Genomic DNA, 18,263 nt, shown 5'->3' with positions numbered 1-18,263 from the left:
ACAATCTCTCATTTTGAATAATAACAAATTTCGTTCCAAATAGGTTTAGGAATCTCTGGTATAAATATAATTTCCCTTTGCAATAAAATTGAGAATGGAAATGGGGAATGTGTCAAAGAGACAACAACCGGACCATAGAAAAAAAAAACAACAGCAGAAGGTTACCCACAGGTCTTCAATGTAGCGACACGAAGGCGTCCTTCAGTTAACTTTTGGCAATGAAAACATGTATTTCTTTGCCAGATGTTGTATTATTGTTGATGGATGGCTGCTTAACGTCAAGCGGCAAATTAAAATGCATATTCCAGACGAGCACATGTTAATATAATATGCATATTGACCCTGTGTTGTACTAGACAGCGGATTTTAACATGCTTGTCCACAAGGTAACAGTCTATAGCGATTACGTACACCGGACACTTTATTCTGACTGCGAGCAGACCAGTCTTTGCTCATACTTATCAAGGACGCGTCCTCATCGAAATAAACAGCAAATATCAATCTTAAAACCTATAGTTTGACACGGCCGGGATTCGAGCAAATGACCTCACGCACTCGAGGCAAACAACGACACCACCGAGGCACTATATGGACTGCGAAATTGGGGTCGAAAATCTAATTTGACATTTAAATTAGAAAGATCACTTCAAAGGGAACATATGTACTAAGTTTCAAGTTGATTGGACTTCAACTTCATCAAACACTACCTTGACCAAAAATTTTCACCTGAAGCGGGACAGACGGATGGACGAACAGACCCAAAGACCAGAAAACATAATAAAAGTAATATCTAAAATTAATCTGGCACTTTGCGAATAAACAATGAAAAGAAGTTTTGACTCATCACGTTCTTTAAAACGATATATATTTAAAAGTACAATGGTCATTCCAATTCAATTCACTTTCAGTCTTGAATGTAACCCTAGCAAATAGTGGCGTTACCAGTCAACAACGAACAAATCTAGAGTCGGACTTATTTCTACTAATTCCAACATTTTGCTTTTACATGTCTGCCTAACAACCTGTAATGAAAATAATTTTAAAAATTTTGAAATATCTTCATAATCAATTTTATTTTTAAGGGTGACCGGAGAATACAAATATGGGTCGTCCGTTTGGTTGTGCGGAATGTACAAGTACGCAGCCACGTATGGTTAGAATTGGAATTTTTAATCCAATGATTCGTGTAGAGATAGTGCCATATTTCTACACGTCTATAATCCCCTTAACATCTTCGAGGTCCGTAGATGGCATGATACATTGTTAAAAATCTGTCCATATCCAATATACCTTCATTTTTCTGTGGCAGCCGAAATTGTCTCGGCCTAATTTACACGACTTCTAGGTTTTTTTATATAAATAAGATGGTTGGTTTTCCCGTTTGAATGGTTACATACTAGTCATTTTGGGGTTCCTTAATAGCTTGCTGTTCGGTGTGAGCTAAGGCTTCGCGTTGAAGACAGTACTTTGACCTATCAAGTTATACTTTTACATTTTGTGATTGAGGTGATGATTTGTCTCATTTGCACTCATATCCCATCTTCTTATATCTATGTAACATCATACAATAGCTATATTTTGTAAATATAACAGAATACCAATACAAACATAACTATTACAGATAGTGACGAAATTCAAATATAACATAACAAAAACCTAGTGAAAATGTAACCTTTGATGGACATGGATTTCATTTTCGAGATTCTAAAGGTTGCTTTATAAAGTCACCAACTTCTGTCAAAAGCACAGATTCAGAATTTTACTGTTATTTTAGCGTTAAAAGTAATTGATAACTTGTATAATCAGGGTTTATGAATTAATCTTTAAAAATAATCAATCACTTATAGTTGAGTTCAGTTTGCAATATAGAACAAAATGGTATCAACATGAAGTTAAACAACCCGTATTCTGCTAAACTTTTTTTTTATATTTCTGATAACTTAATTATTTAAATTTCAAATGACATACCATAAGTGTTCCCTTTTGTGTACACTCTAAGAAGATAGCTGTTCCGTCACCGTTGGCTGTACCAGTTGTAAACGTAGAGATGGGTGTGTACTTTGGAATTGATTTACAGTTGCTATATATCTGTAACAGAAGAAAAACCCAATACAAACGAACATAATGTAAGTTAATTGGCTAAATGATCTAACCAAATAATACACGACAAAATTAACATTATACTAGTATCCCTCCAGTCATACACAGCAGGGAAATAATTACCCGTTGCTATATATGGAACTCAACAAAACATTTGGTATCTTTCGGAATTTTAGGTCATCTATAATGCACTTCAACTTCGTACGTTATGTGGATTTTAACCATTTTCATTCAAGAATAACTGGCGATTCTTTTGCAGACAAAACGCTATGAACAAATGGTTTTACGATGATATCTATCTTCACCTGCTTACTAAATTAGGCAATATACAGAAAAGAAAAATTCCCCACGTCCGTCCATCTGTTAATTCGCTTCGTTTGTCTTTCCATTGTTCCTTTGTCAATCCGTGTCAATATTTTTATAGAGTCCTACTTACATGATGAACTTTCACACATACCATATTAATGATTTAAGGGGTTAACTTGACGATTCACATTACCCTACAATGAAAATTCTCAACTACATATAAAACATATAAATAATTTTGTTCGTTTACATTATGAAAAGTCTTTTCTGATATTTTCTCAATCTCCCATACAGACAGAGTTGTCGTCCAGATTGAGGAGGAAAGGACGACAACTCTGTCATTTGTCTGTATGGAAGGAAGATTGATATTTTCTTACCTGTTTCCCAGGTATCCAGTTCTTAGGCTCTGGAGCAGAACAATATTTAGCTGCAGTGACTTCATCAGCCGCTACACCATTTGACGAGCAGGAGCGAGACAGATGATAAAATATTGACTGCTTCTTCTGGACGTCGTTTTCAACGTCAGGCCCATAACACCTTGCTTTAATTAAACAGAAACAAAGAATCTTTTTTTGCAATTTCAACATGCAATGATGATTTAATATATTTTTAAATGTTATTATCATTATTTTCCTGTGTAACATTTAACGTAACATTTTTATGAATTATTGACAAAATTACTTGGTAAACATTTTAATTTGTGATGATGGGAAACTCAAAATCCCGACTTACATTCTTATAAAAAGATAGTTGTCTCATACATTTGTCATAACTCGTTTAATAGACATTTTTCAACTGATTCTAATATTTCGTTCTTGTGTTGTACTGTTACACCACTGTCCGAGATTTTGGGAGGGTTGGGATCCCGCTGACATGTTTACCCCCCCCCCCCCCCCCCCCACATTCTGTATGTATGTGCCTTTCCCAAATCAGGAGTCTGTAATTCAGTGGTTGTCGTTTGTTGTTGTGTTGCATATTTGTTTTTCGTTCATATTTTGTATATATATATATATGACCGTTAGTTTTCTCACTTTTATAGCTGACTATGCGATATGGGATTTGTTCATTGTTGAAGGCCGTACGGTCCCCCATAGTTGTTAATTTCTTTGTCATTTGGTCACTCTTGGGGAGAGGTGTCTCATTGGCAATCACACCACATCTATTTTATATACTATATGTAAATAATCATATCTGGTTTCTATCATTAAATTTGTGCCTCCGGGTACCTATATCCGGTTGCGATGCTTCAAAGTGACAAACCAATGAGAGTTGAGACATTCAAAATTTGTAATGGAACAGTTCAAACGTATTACAAACTTGCTTACCATTACTATTGCCCTTCCCTCCAACGTGTTGCCAGACTGGTGTAGGTCTATGTGGATATGTTATTTTGATCCATTGTAACTTTGTTGTGGATGGAGCTGGTTGAGTTGGTCGAGGTGTTCTCGGCTGATTAGGAATTTTAATCCAGCTGGTTTTTGGAGGACTAGATGTAGTTGTGGTTGGTATGGTAACGGGACCACCATTCTGGTTACCAGTCACGCTCAATCCTAGAAACCAAAGACAAACATAAATACATGAAAGATAGTAAATAATTGTTATACTAAAATATTTATGTTAATCTTTCAGAATTTAAACCACTATAATACCAACAAAAGAAATTTAAATACTTTTTGTTATAGTTTGGTTACTACCCAAAATGACCCCCACCCGATTTATTTATATCTATGTTAGAACAATGAGAATTTGAAATTGGAATGCTCATGCATGTGCGAATCTCTAAGATATCGTAAGTTTATATAATGGATGACAACATTAACTTGACGTATGTGACATTGCAGCAAACTGTATACAAATCTTATTTGTACTAGTTTTGTCATATTGGCCCTGGTTACTTATGAATCATATTCACTATAACTATGTATCTACCCAAACGAACCAGTATCATGCACGCATCGTTGTCAATATAATGAAAGTTGATGCAACTGTCATACAAGTGAGATTTAGCTAGCTATAAAACCAGGACCAATCCACCATCCATAAGAAAATACCGGAACCAAGCCAGGAATATGACAGTTGTTATCCATTCGTTTGATGTGTTTGAGCTTTTGATTTTGCCATTTGACCAGGGACTTTCTATTTGGAATTTTCCTCTGAGTTTGGTATTTTTGTTATTTCCTTTTTGAAAACAGAAAACAACAAATTTCAATAATGTCAACGACAAATATCTGATGATGTTTGCAGCATTAAATTTTTTAAAAAGTAAAATCTAATGAATTGAAAACTTCCGACCGATGCATGTAACGCATTTAATACCAGGTCTTCTGTGATCGTGTGGTCTAAGTAGTGTACTACTACTGTAATCATTAGCCAGTCAACACTGATGTTGTTAGTTCGGCCTCTGTGATCGTGTGGTCTTAGTACTGTACTACCACTTTAATCATTAGCGAGTCAACACTGATGTTGTTAGTTCGACCTCCGGTTGTGCGGGTGCACTGGACTACAATCTTTATAGACTAGGATTGTCAGATTTACAATTGAAGGTCTGTCAACTGGCCGCCACAAAATTGCACAAAAGCGGTGTTTAAAAGTGGCGTTAAAAACACCAAAAAAATCAAAATAAAATTAATTCTCTCTATATATATACATACCTGGAGTGTTAATTATGTGGTGTTGACATATAGGAGACTTCATTAGTGAATCTAGGAAAAAGTAAACAAAAAACTTTAAAATACATCTTTAATAAAAAAAATAGTCATGTTTTTGCTTGAAAATATAATCTGCTTATTATAAAGATGCAGGCCTTTATTGTTTATGATGTTTTATGTGAAGCAGTAGATTTTCGGTTTGTCTGAGTTTATACGAGTTCTTGCTTATTTTACTGCTGTCTGTACATGGGCGATATCTTTTTGAGCCAAAAAGTAACTCATTTGCGCCACAACTTAATTGCGCCAATACTTCTTTTGCGCCACCTTATTTTCAAAACTATAGGTATCATCTGCGCCAATAAAATAATCCTCTAATTGCGCCAATTTAATTTATTTTTATATAACAACTGAAAGATTGACTAGGTACCATCAGCAAAAAATTCCTCTGACATTGTACACAGAAAATAGCCTTGCATCCTTATAAAATAATCCCGCTTTGTGGATCGTTACTAATACAAAGTCATCATCTTTATTTGTAACAACACCAATATCATTCAATATTCTGAAATTCTGCTTGATTTTAAGGTTAAGCCGGACGCAGTTTTCTTCTCACTTTATACATAGACTGACGCACATAATTATTTCAAATCTTTCTTTCTAAATTTTCTTCTTCAATTTTGAAGATCTCTGAATTTATTATTTTTGAAGGTCGCTCTGAAAACATATTGGTTGCTTTTCTTATTCTAGCAGATCAACATTTGACGTTCTAATTTCTGGAGACTGATAATGAAATAATTATATTTCTTTTTACAAATGAAAATGTGGTATTGTATACTTCCAAAATCTGCTGTAAAAATGTTCATAAAGCGAAAATGTATTTTATACTCGTGATAGTTGACTTGTATTTGTATTATAATTTTAAGAAAAAATGTTTTATAGTCTCTCAAAACACTTTATATAGTTGCTGTTGTTGTTATCTTGTGTTTTAAAAAGCTGTATATTTTAACAGTAACAAGTGGTGAGACTTTCATAAAGTATATGTATTAGAGACATGAAGGAAATGGGCCTCACTGTGACTTTGAAATGAAGAACAGCAATAAATGCACTATACCTTTGCTTTTTGTGTGTGTGGGTTTATTTTGCTACATGCACATACTGATTGAGTGTCATTGATGGATACCCTCTTGTTTACTATTTTTTTGGTTAAAAAAACTTGCACTTATCATTTCCCATTTTAAGTTATAATTGTTTAACTGCCATACTGATTCATCAAGTTATTTTTTTTTAAATATATAATTTATAATTATTGGACCGTTTGTTGACCTCTACACGCAGATCTAACAGGATGTAGGGTATTCAACTGAAATACATGTATGATAAACTGTAGATATGATGTTGTAAACGGGAGATATGATGTCGTAAACGGGAGATCTCGGGACTGCGTTGGAATTACATGTAAGATGCCCATTGTTCGTAATATATAATATTGCGCTTTTTACATATAATTTTATTACTTTTTGAAACATATTTTCATATTCTCCTAGATCCATTGATGTTTAAATTAATAAGATCAAGTTATGTGTAAATTAAATTTTATCATACATTTCAATAAATAAAAATGAGAATGGAAATGGGGAATATGTCAAAGAGACAACAACCCGACCAAAGAGCAGATAACTGTCGATGGCCATCAACGGGTCTTCAATATAGCGAGAAAATCCCGTATCTGTAGTGTGCATCAACTGGTAAGTATATAAGACCATCTGATAAACTCACTTGGACTAAAAGTCAACATTCCAGGACATTTCATTTGTGTAAAACCAGCATCTTTATTCAAATAACCAAGCTGAAATATAATACTTAGAGGTAGGTTATATTCTATAGTATACATATTCTGCAATTTCCACAATTAATAAACCGTACGTTTGCTATGACCAAAGAGTAGTAGTATTGGTTGTTATTGTAAAAAAGAAGATGTGGTATGATTGCAAAAGAGACAATTCTCCACAAGAGATGTCTTCCTATATGAAAGGTCATGTTCAATAAAATTCCACAGAATAAAAAAAAGCAAAACGAACTGTGAGCTACGATTTCTCATTAATGATACCAGCAATATAAATGCTCGATAAATTTGAGGGTTTTGATGAGCAATGGAAAACTTTTTACAGAGTTTAGCATACTGCCTTGAAGCATGTTACAAAATTTAAGGTGCTCTGTTAAGTCCTCTAAAAAATGCGACGAAAATTTTATTGGATGGGCGACTGTGTATTGACAATAATTTGACGTTTCCTCAAACCAAATTTTACTTTATATACTTTAAACAAATATAGTTTTCACCTTCACACACATTTATATCCAAGTGGTGAATATTAAGATTAAAACAAACGAAAACACGAATTTTTATGTTTTGTCTTTGAAATGTAATTGAAAAATTCGAAAGTTTCCTTAATGTCATATGGTTGCAAAAGTGTTGACCGCGTGCTTTTTCCAACATGATTTTCTGTCCTTAACTCCTATAAAACTAAAAAATAATAACTTCTATAAAATTAAGGGAACGAGGTATAAAAGGGAGAAAGGAAATGGAGAATGAGTCAAAGCGACAACAACCCGACCATAGAGCAGATAACAGCCGAAGGCCACTAATGGGTCTTCTATGTAAAAGAAACTCCCGCACCCGGAGGCGTCCTTTAGCTGGCTCCTTAAAAAATGTATACTAGTACAGTAATGATGGACGTCATACTAAACTCCGAATTATACACAAGAAACTAAAATTAAAAATATGTTTATGTATTTAATATGTGTGCATGGCAATGAGACACGACAAATGTATCACCAAAGTTAAAACGAAATGGATGTAAGCAATTATAAACAACTGAACGGCCTTTAACAATGAGAAAATACCATACTATTAAGTTCTTTTGAATAAATACTTGCAATTGCATTTTCAAATTATTTGTTACGAGAGAAACAAAATTATCTAACCTTGCCCTTGGTATAAACTGGAACCCATGTTCCTTGTGGTTGTATGTTGACCAGTAAAGGCACACAAAATGGCGACTGTAAATCTACATCCCTGTATATGATATCATGCATTGGTAACCGTAAGGCTGCTATCGGAAATCCTTGTCCATTTGGACAGTTAAATATCAGGGCTTCAGGGTGGTTCAGGTTGCAGTAACAATCAAATCCCGCGTGACATTTCACCAAATTGAAAACACCAAGTATGAGGAACAATTGAAAAATCTGTAAAAAAAAAAAGATTATTGTGTCAACAAATAAATACAAAAGTTGACTATTTACCCTATTAATAAAAAATGTAAAAATAACAGAAATATCTACACAAATTCATTCACATTTTACAAAACTATGATTTGAGATATCTATATGTATTTTTTGTTATCAAAGTTTATTTTATGAACAAAAACTTTAATGGTTCTGTTTAAACAAGAATCAAAGATTTAAAAAAAAAATCAAAATCAAATGCATAAAAAAAGTTTATTCAGCCAAAGACTTACCATTTTTGTATACATGACTTCTTTACTAATCAGTAGAAGACTGCTTCATAAAAATACCGTGTTCTCATCGTCTCAAATCGGCCGATTCCGTACCCTCATCGTCTCAACTCGGCCGATTCCGTACCCTCATCGTCTCAACTCGGCCGATTCCGTACCCTCATCTAATATGGAAGGATAGTAGCGGATTCTACCGAGGATTGACGAATGAATACCTTGTTGTCATCGTCTCAACTCGGCTGATTCCGTACCCTCATCTAATATGCATGCATCTAATATTGAAGTAGAGTAGCGGATTCTACCGAGGATTGCCGAATGAATGTGTTCAATATATTTCTAAATGAACTGTATGACCGTAGGATTATATAATAAAATAAGAAAATGTTGATACGTAGTTGAACGACCTTAACCAGAACAAGAATTATTGCATAGTTAAGGTTACGATATATAGCTCATCTGATTCATTTATTTCAAAATAAAGTTTGAAATATTTGAAAAGATAAACAAATGTTCCGGCATACAACAGTTACTACGAGAAAATAACATTTATCGTCAGATAAAGGAGAATAAAATTAACCGTCAGATAATATACAACCTTGGATAAGTTCGAGTAAACATCGAACATATTTTTGGCATGTAAATATCACTGGCACTTAAATATCCACTTCCTTCTATGACGTCCCTTTACCTGCTGTCCATGGTGTTTTCTGACCATAAAGTAAAATTGAGAAAGGGAATGGGGAATATGTCAAAGAGACAACAACCCGACCAAAGAGCAAACAACAGCCGAAGGCCACCAAAGGGCCCTCAACGAAGCGAGAAAATCACGCACCCGGAGGTGTTCCTCATCTGACCCCTAAATAAAATTGTGTACTAGTTCAGTGAAAGTGGCCGTCATACTTAACTCCAAAACATATTATAAATGAACTAAAATAAAATTAAACCACATAAGACTAACAAAGGCCAGAGGTTCCTGACTTTGGACAGGCGCAAAAATGTTGCGGGGTTACACATGTTTTGTGAGATCTCACCCCCTAATACCTCTAGCAGATATAGAATAAACCCTACTTTAGTGAAAGAACTAACTCAAATATTGTAAAAAAAAAAAACCACATGAGAGCGAAAATGAAGTGCAATAAAAACTAATATTTTCAAGAACACAGAAAACGATATAGCAAATATAAAACATGTTGCATTATTTGGAAATAGAAAAACATTAATATGAACTTGAGAAGGCTGACAGGTCAACAAAACTACGTTGCTGAATTGTTTTTGTTTTTGTTATTAGATAAGTGATTGCAAATAAGGAATTCATAATATATCAGAACATCTTGATTGAACGTAATTAAATGGATACATTGATGTTTAAAAGTCATTTAACTTTTTAGATATGTTTGGACTTTACTGTAAATAGAAAAGCGTATACAACTACTGTTGCATTTTCCATTTTACGGGTCCATTGTTTTTGTTTATTTTTAAAACTCCGAGTTTATCATCGTTTATCCTTCGCCTATACAGGGATAAAAAATAAAATGTTAAAGTGGTACTCGGATCTTTCGAGTTTCCACCTCTGTTATACAAACGTCCTAATCCTGTTTCTGTTTGTGCAACCGAGATGTCCATATATATTAGTGACAAGTCTTCGACAAATTTTGACCTCAATTCTATTCATTAGATCACCATGGCTGTTCTTATAAGAAACAATACTAAAATAAGAACTGCTAGAAGATGCCCTCGAAATCGAGATTAAAGAGTTTTAAAATGTCGTGAGAAATCGACACTCAGCATGTGCGAAAGCGTATAAGACATCGATCCATTACGGTCTCCATATTTTGACATTTTCTAAAAAATTGGCGTTTTCTGTGAAAAAAGATTGTTTCAAAATTAAATTTAGAAAGTACAAATCACTACATTTATGCGTCATAACACATATTTGCTACTTTGTACGGTTTCACAATAAACTAGAGGCTCTAAAGAGCCTGTATCGCTCACCTTGGTTAATGTGAATATTAAACAAAGGAAGCAGATGGATTCATGACAAAATTGTGTTTTGGTGATGGTGATTCGTTTGTAACTCTTACTTTCCTGAACATTCTTGCTGCTTACAATTATCTCTGTCTATAATGAACATGGCCGAGTAGTTTCAGTCGAAAATGTTAGTAAAAATTTACAAATTTTATGAAAATTGGTAAAAATTGACGATAAAAGACAATAACTCCTTAGGGGGTCAAACGACTAATTCGGTCATGTTGACTTAGTTGTTAAAGGATAACTAAGATTTACGAAAAATGGTTAAAAATTGACTATAAAGGACAATCACTCCTAAAGGGGTCAACTGACCATTTCGATTATTTGACCTATTTGCAAATCTTACTTTGCTGAACATTATTGCTGTTTACAGTTTATCTCTATCTATAATAATATTCAAGATATAACCAAAAACAGCAAAATTCCCTTAAAATTTCAAATTCAGGGGCAGCAACCCTACAACGGGTCGTTTGATTCATCTGAAAATTTCAGAGCAGATAGATCTTGACCTGATGAACAATTGTATCATGTCAGATTTGCTCTAAATGCTTTTGATTTTGAGTTATCAGCCCAAAGTTGCATTGATTCATCTTCTTTTTTATATTGGCCCAGTAGTTTCAGAGGAAAAGATTTTTGTAAAAGATTACTAAGATTTACGAAAAATTATTGAAAATTGACTATAAAGGGCAATTACTCCTAAAGGGATCAACTGACCATTTCAATTATGTTGACCTAATTGCAAATCTTAATTTGCTGAACATTATTGCTGTTTACAGTTTATCTCTATCTATCATAATATTCATGATAATAACCAAAAACAGTAAAATTTCCTAAAAATTACCAATTCAGAGGCAGCAACCCAACAACGGGTTGTCTGATTCATCTGAAAATATCAGGGCAGATAGATCTTAACCTGATAAACATTTTTACTCCGTCAGATTTGCTCTAAATGCTTTGGTTTTTGAGTTATAAGCCAAAAACTGCATTTTACCCCTATGTTCTATTTTTAGCCATTGAGGCCATCTTGGTTAAATGAGCGGGTCACTGGACACAATTTTTAAACTAAATACCCCAAATATGATTGTGGCCAAGTTTGGATTAATTTGGCCCAGTAGTATCAGAGGAAAGGATTTTTGTAAAAGATTACTAAGATTTACGAAAAATGGTTAAAAATTGACTATAAAGGACAATCACTCCTAAAGGGGTCAACTGAGCATTTCAATTATGTTGACCTTTTGGCAAATCTTACTTCTGAACATTATTGCTGTTTACAGTTTATCTCTATCTATTATAATATTCTTGATAATAACCAAAAACAGTAAAATTTCCTTAAAATTACCAACTCAGAGGCAGCAACCCAACAACGGGTTGTCTGATTCATCTGAAAATTTCAGGGCAGATAGATCTTAACCTGATAAACATTTTTACTCCGTCAGATTTGCTCTAAATGCTTTGGTTTTTTGAGTTATAAGCCAAAAACTGAATTTTACCCTTTTGTTCTATTTTTAGCCATGGCGGTCATCTTGGTTGGTTGGCCGGGTCACCGGACACACTTCTGAAACTAGATACCCAATGATAATTGAGGCCAAGTTTGGTTTAGTTTGACCCAGTAGTATCAGAGAAGTTTTTTTGTCAAAGTTAACGACGACGGACGACGGACGCAAAGTGATAGGAAAAGTTAAAAATGTTATTCTGATTTGAGTAATTTCTCGCAATTTGAATGGCTGATATTGTCCTTATAAATTTTTTAACACGTCAATTGGAATTATCTCCCTAATTTATTACGTCAATAGGAATTATCTCCCTTATACCATTGACCGTAATAAATTTAAAAAAAAAAGAGTTTCTTTATAGTCACAGTTTTAGATTAGATATCTAAAATATATTTGTTGATATTGTTCTTAAATTGAATTTGAAATATAATGATATGTTATATAACAAAATCAGGATAAATTCATTACACAGTGTTCAATTGTCCTAATACGGAATTTATCGCCTCACCCGATATGAATTTAATTGACCCGATATGAATTTAATTGACCCGATAAATTCTTGTATTAGGACAATTGCACACTGTGTAACTAATAGTCTGCTTCTGGGGATGGATTTGATTTCCACAGTAACATTGTGAATTATATTTATATTTTAAATGTGTATGGGTTATTTCTCTTTAATCGGTTCGGGAAGCGGTCGTGGGATGGAAGATTTTTACTGGATTATACACCACTGATACAGGTATTATTTCAAAACATACGAATATGAGAGGAAAACCGAAAAGAAGGATCATATCATAGGGAACATATGTACTAAATTTTAAGTTGATTGGACTTCAACTTCATTTAAAACCACTTTGACCAAAAACTTTAACCTGAAGCGGTCAGACGGATGGACGGACGGTCGGACGGACGAACAAACGCACTCACAAACACATAATGCCCCTAGCTGGGTTTATTAAAAGCGTGTATAATATAGTATAGTGGAAGTTGAGAAATGCATTTTTCACCTCTTAAATACTAGTTTAAACAATATATATTTTTTTTTAAATAATAAGCAAAAAAGCAACTAGGACTAGATACGTTTTTAGATAAACTTGACAATATGTTATTTCAAAGATTAAAACAAGCAGTACAACTTGAAGGAAGGGAAATAAATGTCGGCAGCTAGTAGTTTTTACATCCAAAATTTAGATTGCTACATGTATTTTGTATACCTAAGTCAATGTAACTAAACACTGTGATTGGACAAAAATACTTACAAGCGGTTATGAAGGTGTTAAATTTTAAAAGGCAAGTTAGGTATCTTATGTTATTCCTATAAAAGTACTTTCATTATTTTTCATTTCTTAGGAATTGAAAAACCACGAATATAAATATTCAACGAGGTGCATATTTTCTAAAAGGTTATATACAAACTTTGACAAATTCACAAACTCAAATTTGTACGAAATACTAGTATTTATCAGTCCATAAAAAATGGTATCCACGAAAATCGACGAATCACGTGACGAATATATTTGATATTCTATTTTTCGATTAAAAAATAAACATATGACTTCTGATATCTAGTATATGAAGATTGATATTGACTATTTTTTCAAGATGTTTTTGTAACGTTAATGTAGAAAATGGATCACATGCGTTTTATCAAAAAGTTAGAAATACCAGATGCCCTTTTTTTATATATATAATAAATGTCAAATAATAGTATTTTTATTTTCCGATGTAACAGTTATGGAATTTGTGCAAAACAAAAAAAACTCGTATATTAATAAAACAAAATCATAACTTTTGTTATTCGACTTTTTAATTCATACATGTCCTTACAATTTTATGTGGAACATTTTTATGACAAATATCAACTATATTTTTTTTACTTTCATCGTTACAAAATGAGATAGAACAATGTCAAAAAATATCATTATCACGGTAGAATACAATTTTGTGGTTTGAAGGTTTTTGTTAAAGTGCACTTTTGTAAATATATTACAACGGATTGACTAATAATACCTATTGTAATTTTTGTACTTGCAATTGCACTTTGATAAATGACTTGTGTCTTTTTAACAACATGCAGCTAATTACCAACATAACAGCATTTATTGCCAGCGGAACACGACGTAAATCATAGGTTTAAACCTGCACGAGACTAAAACAATATAAACTTCATTAACGGTCTATTAATGGTGGTCTAATCGAAATTAAAATCTCTCCATTAGACAGTTTTAGCTTTATAAATTGCAATTTGATTTTGATTATTTTCTAAACACATCATAAATAGAAAGTGCGTGAATCGAACAGCTAAGGGCTAAATCATACTGAAGCGAAATCACCCATTGTAAATGACTTTATTAAGGTAATGGTGAAGAAATCGTTTTCTGCTAAGTTAACTCATTAAAAGGTTATAAAAACATGCACTTCGTCACAACTCGGCCGATTCCGTAACGGATTCACCCGATGATTGCCGATTGAAAAATATGATAGATATTTGCCTTATACTTGAGTAGTATGACATGAACATATACAGGTTTGTAACAATCTAATTGAAACAACAAATTTACTCTAGATAACTCATACGCGCATCATGTTACGCGCATCATGTTGCAAGTCAGTAACCTTGAAGATGACAACGACCTTGTAATTATCAGATTGGTTCAAAATAAAGTCACATTTACTCTACCATTTGTGAATTCTTTAATTTTACGTTCATTATTCTTCATCTTTAATCACTTTGGCTATTCTATTAATACTTGATAACTGTATGCTGGACATTCTTACTAAAATAAAACAACAGGGATTATTACCGCAAGATATGAGATAAGTTAAGATGTTATTCCGGTTGAGGTTTTAATTTTAATTTTATAATTATTGAAAGCGTATCTTTTAATTAATAGACAGGCGAAAGATATCAAAGGTTCATTCAAATTCATAATCGACAAAAAATTTTAACTAATAATACCATGAAAAAAAAATCAAAAACGACCAAAAGAGAACATAGAAAACTAAAGACTGAAAAGTAACGGACCAACACGAACCTTACAAAAAAAACGATTATATCTCGGGGATTCCGGAAGGGTAAGCAGATCCTGCTCCACATGCAAATAATATGTTTACACAAAAATCAGTAAATGCACAGCAAAACAACTTTAAGCAAACGATTGAGCGATTGCATGCTACTCTTCATCTTAAAGTTAATTTCTAGATGTAAGTCATATATGAGACAAACTTAAAGGGAGGGTTGGGATCCCGCTAACATATTTAACCCCGCCACATTATTTAGTTTGTGCCTGTCACAAGTCAGGAGCCTGTAAATTCTGTAGTTGTCGTTTGTTTATGTGTTACATATATGTTGTTCGTTAATTTGTTTACATAAATAAGGCCGTTAGTTTTCTCGTTTAAATTGTTTTACATTGTCTTATCGGCCTTCTTCTTTTTTTATATCCTGTTGTGGAAAGTTGTCTTATTGGCAATCATACCACATCTTCTTTTTTTTTATTACTTGTATCTGTTGTGGCCTTTACAACAAGTTTAATGTGATAGATGTATATTCACATAGCCGTAGTAAAATAAAAATTAAATAGACTTTGCTCTGTTCTTCATTTCAATTTCACAGTAAGGAATTAAACACACAGAAAAAAACTGTTATTTAAACGTGTTTGAACGGAATTCCCTTTTTTTCTGTTGGCTTTTAATTTTCTATCATACATCCAAGTAAGCCAACGTACACAGTCCTGCTTTTTACCAATTATTTTTAATTTGCTCTTCCAAATGATAATGAAATATTTGCCACGGGTCACTAGCTAAATAATCAGTATCATCATTAAATGATTCCACTTTGGCGAAAGTTTGAATGTACCAATATATTATTGGCAAAATTGGATATATGCATTTTGTCAAAGCAATCTTACATATAATCTATATAGAAAACTAATGTTCATATTTGACGCCAAATCCCGACAACCTTGCATCGACATGTAAATGATTAAATATTGTAACGTGTTGAAAGATCAAGTAATGTACATAATCCAAATTAGGTTAAAAAGAGTCTATAAAGAAAGTCATTGCAGGACCTCCAGTGACGTAGAAAAACAGTATATCATAGTCTAATAGTATAGTGAGTCAGTGTCACCTATCAGTTCATATTTGCTTGTCCCCTTGCAAGAACAAAAAGGCAGTATAAAAAAATCTTGTAATATTTGAAGCTGTATTCATTTATTAACTTGTAGAATAAAATTGATATGATATCCAAGTTGTATTTATCCGATAAAACTTCTATCAACAAAACAAACACAGACAGACATTATTTATCTCCCAGAACACCCAAGAGCAAATACTACGTGTAGTAACAAACAATCGACCAATATTGGATTAATAAAAAAAAAAAACATACGACAATTACTCCGCAACGCAAAGTTGATTTAAAAATAACAAAAAGTCAATACTTGAAATGTTCACTGAAGATACTGTCTGTTTGGGATGTTGTCTCTTTGACATATTCCTAATTTCCATTCTCAATTTTATTTATACTATAATTATACAATCTGAAAAGGTCAATCATAAACGATTGTAAGAAAAATCAAATTAGATTTCAGTTATGAATAAACATACCGCAGCTATACTAAAATAAGACTGCATTTCTCCTGTGGAGAGTCGTTGATCTGATCGAAATAATGTTATGATCGACTTAATGTGATTGATTGCTTGCAAAGCACAGCTGCTGTGAGATGCATTGCACTTGTCGGAACAGTGACGTAATAAGATGTATGACCATAATATTTTGTCAATTTTTTCCCCCATATAAAGTCAAAATGATCGCGTTGTTTCAGACGAAGCAACACTTTTATATTAGTTAATATACATTGAAGGCAATCTTTTACACACAGTCGTAATCTTTTTATCAAACATGTCATATAACATTTTTATCGGGAAACAGATATTTATGTATAAAATTTGAAAAATCTATTTTTGGCCTTTTTATCTTTTTTGGATTCGAGCGTCACTGGTGAGTCTTTTGTAGACGAAACGCGCGTCTGGCGTGAATATAAAATTTAATCCTAGTATCTATGATCCTACATAACATGTAATTGGAGTTGACAAATAAAAACTTGTTGTGTATAATTAGATACTTCAAGGAAGTTCCTAAACAATTTCATTTTATTTTTGTTTAGTTTCATTGATCAACAAAATCTACTATGTTGTCATCTTCAGATGGTCTCTTGTACTTGAGATTTCAAGTTATAGTTGATATTTTATATACAACCCATTCGTCATCACAAAACTCGTGAAATTAACTCTGAAAAAATTTAGATATTTTCTCACAACGACTTTGCTTAAAATCAAAATATTTTTTTTCTAATAAAAAATGTCACAGATTTTCGTGTCCTATATTTGTTATAAAAATTCGACCATATCTTCATTTTCTTTTTTTTTAATTATTGTGGAAAAGTCAGCTACATGTGTAGTTGGTAGTTATTTCCGTCACCCAATCATATTTGGTTGTTATTTCCGTCATCCAATCATATTTGGTTGTTATTTCCGTCACCCAATCATATTTGGTTTTTATTTCCGTCACCTAATCATATTTGGTTGTTGTTTCCGTCACCTGATCATATTTGGTTGTTATTTCCGTCACCAAATCATATTTGGTTGTTCTTTCCGCCACCTAATCAAATATGGTTGTTATTTCCGTCACGCAATCATATTTGGTAGTTATTTCCGTCATATTTGGTTGGTAATTTCCGTCACCCAATCATATTTTAAAGTTGTTATTTCCGTCACCCAATCATATTTGGTCGTTATTTCTGTCATATTTGGTTGTAATTTCCGTCACCCAATCATATCTGGTTGTTATCTCCGTCACCCAATCATATTTTGTTGTTATTTCCGTCATATTTGGTTGTTATTTACGTCACCCAATTAAACGGTGTGAAGGTTAATAAGTTGGCTGTTATTTGCGTGACCAAGTCATAAAATAAGCCAAAGTAATATGGTTAATTCTTTTTTTTGTTAAATTTCAACCAAGTAAAAGTTACCAACATTGATGTTTTGAATGCTTGTCTTACTCGTGTAAGTTGTAGTGACGATGTCTATTTGTGTGACATTCACTTGTTTTGACGAGATCTAGTTTTCTTACTATCTTTATTTCTTACGATATCTAGTTGTCTGACATAAAC

The 18,263-nt window shown here is 32.9% G+C and overlaps 1 protein-coding gene across 1 annotated transcript; it reads right to left on the bottom strand.

Annotated features, from left to right (window-relative positions):
* Positions 1-887: 887 nt before the first annotated feature.
* On the bottom strand, positions 888-8,664 carry LOC134693721 (uncharacterized). The gene is made up of 8 exons (XM_063554622.1): positions 8,570-8,664; positions 8,037-8,297; positions 6,831-6,900; positions 5,058-5,108; positions 3,732-3,956; positions 2,784-2,947; positions 1,969-2,088; positions 888-1,022 (listed from the first exon to the last, which is right to left on the bottom strand). Exons 1-8 carry the CDS (start codon positions 8,582-8,584, stop codon positions 939-941), a joined length of 990 nt encoding a protein of 329 aa, XP_063410692.1. The 5' UTR covers positions 8,585-8,664; the 3' UTR covers positions 888-938.
* Between the last annotated feature and the right edge of the window lie 9,599 nt (positions 8,665-18,263).

The sequence above is a fragment of the Mytilus trossulus genome, chromosome 12, assembly GCF_036588685.1.
Source record: "Mytilus trossulus isolate FHL-02 chromosome 12, PNRI_Mtr1.1.1.hap1, whole genome shotgun sequence".
Lineage (NCBI taxonomy): Eukaryota > Metazoa > Mollusca > Bivalvia > Mytilida > Mytilidae > Mytilus > Mytilus trossulus.
Note: the sequence above shows the minus strand (reverse complement) of the source record. Positions and strands in the feature narration are given on the sequence as shown.

What these genes read in the sequence shown, in the direction of transcription:
- LOC134693721 (XM_063554622.1), bottom strand. An exon ending in AGGGAAGGGCAATAGTAATG is followed by an intron (nt 2,948 to 3,731) that starts GTAAGCAAGTTT and finishes GTTTAATTAAAG; the next exon opens with CAAGGTGTTATGGGCCTGAC. An exon ending in ACTGGATACCTGGGAAACAG is followed by an intron (nt 2,089 to 2,783) that starts GTAAGAAAATAT and finishes CTTCTGTTACAG; the next exon opens with ATATATAGCAACTGTAAATC.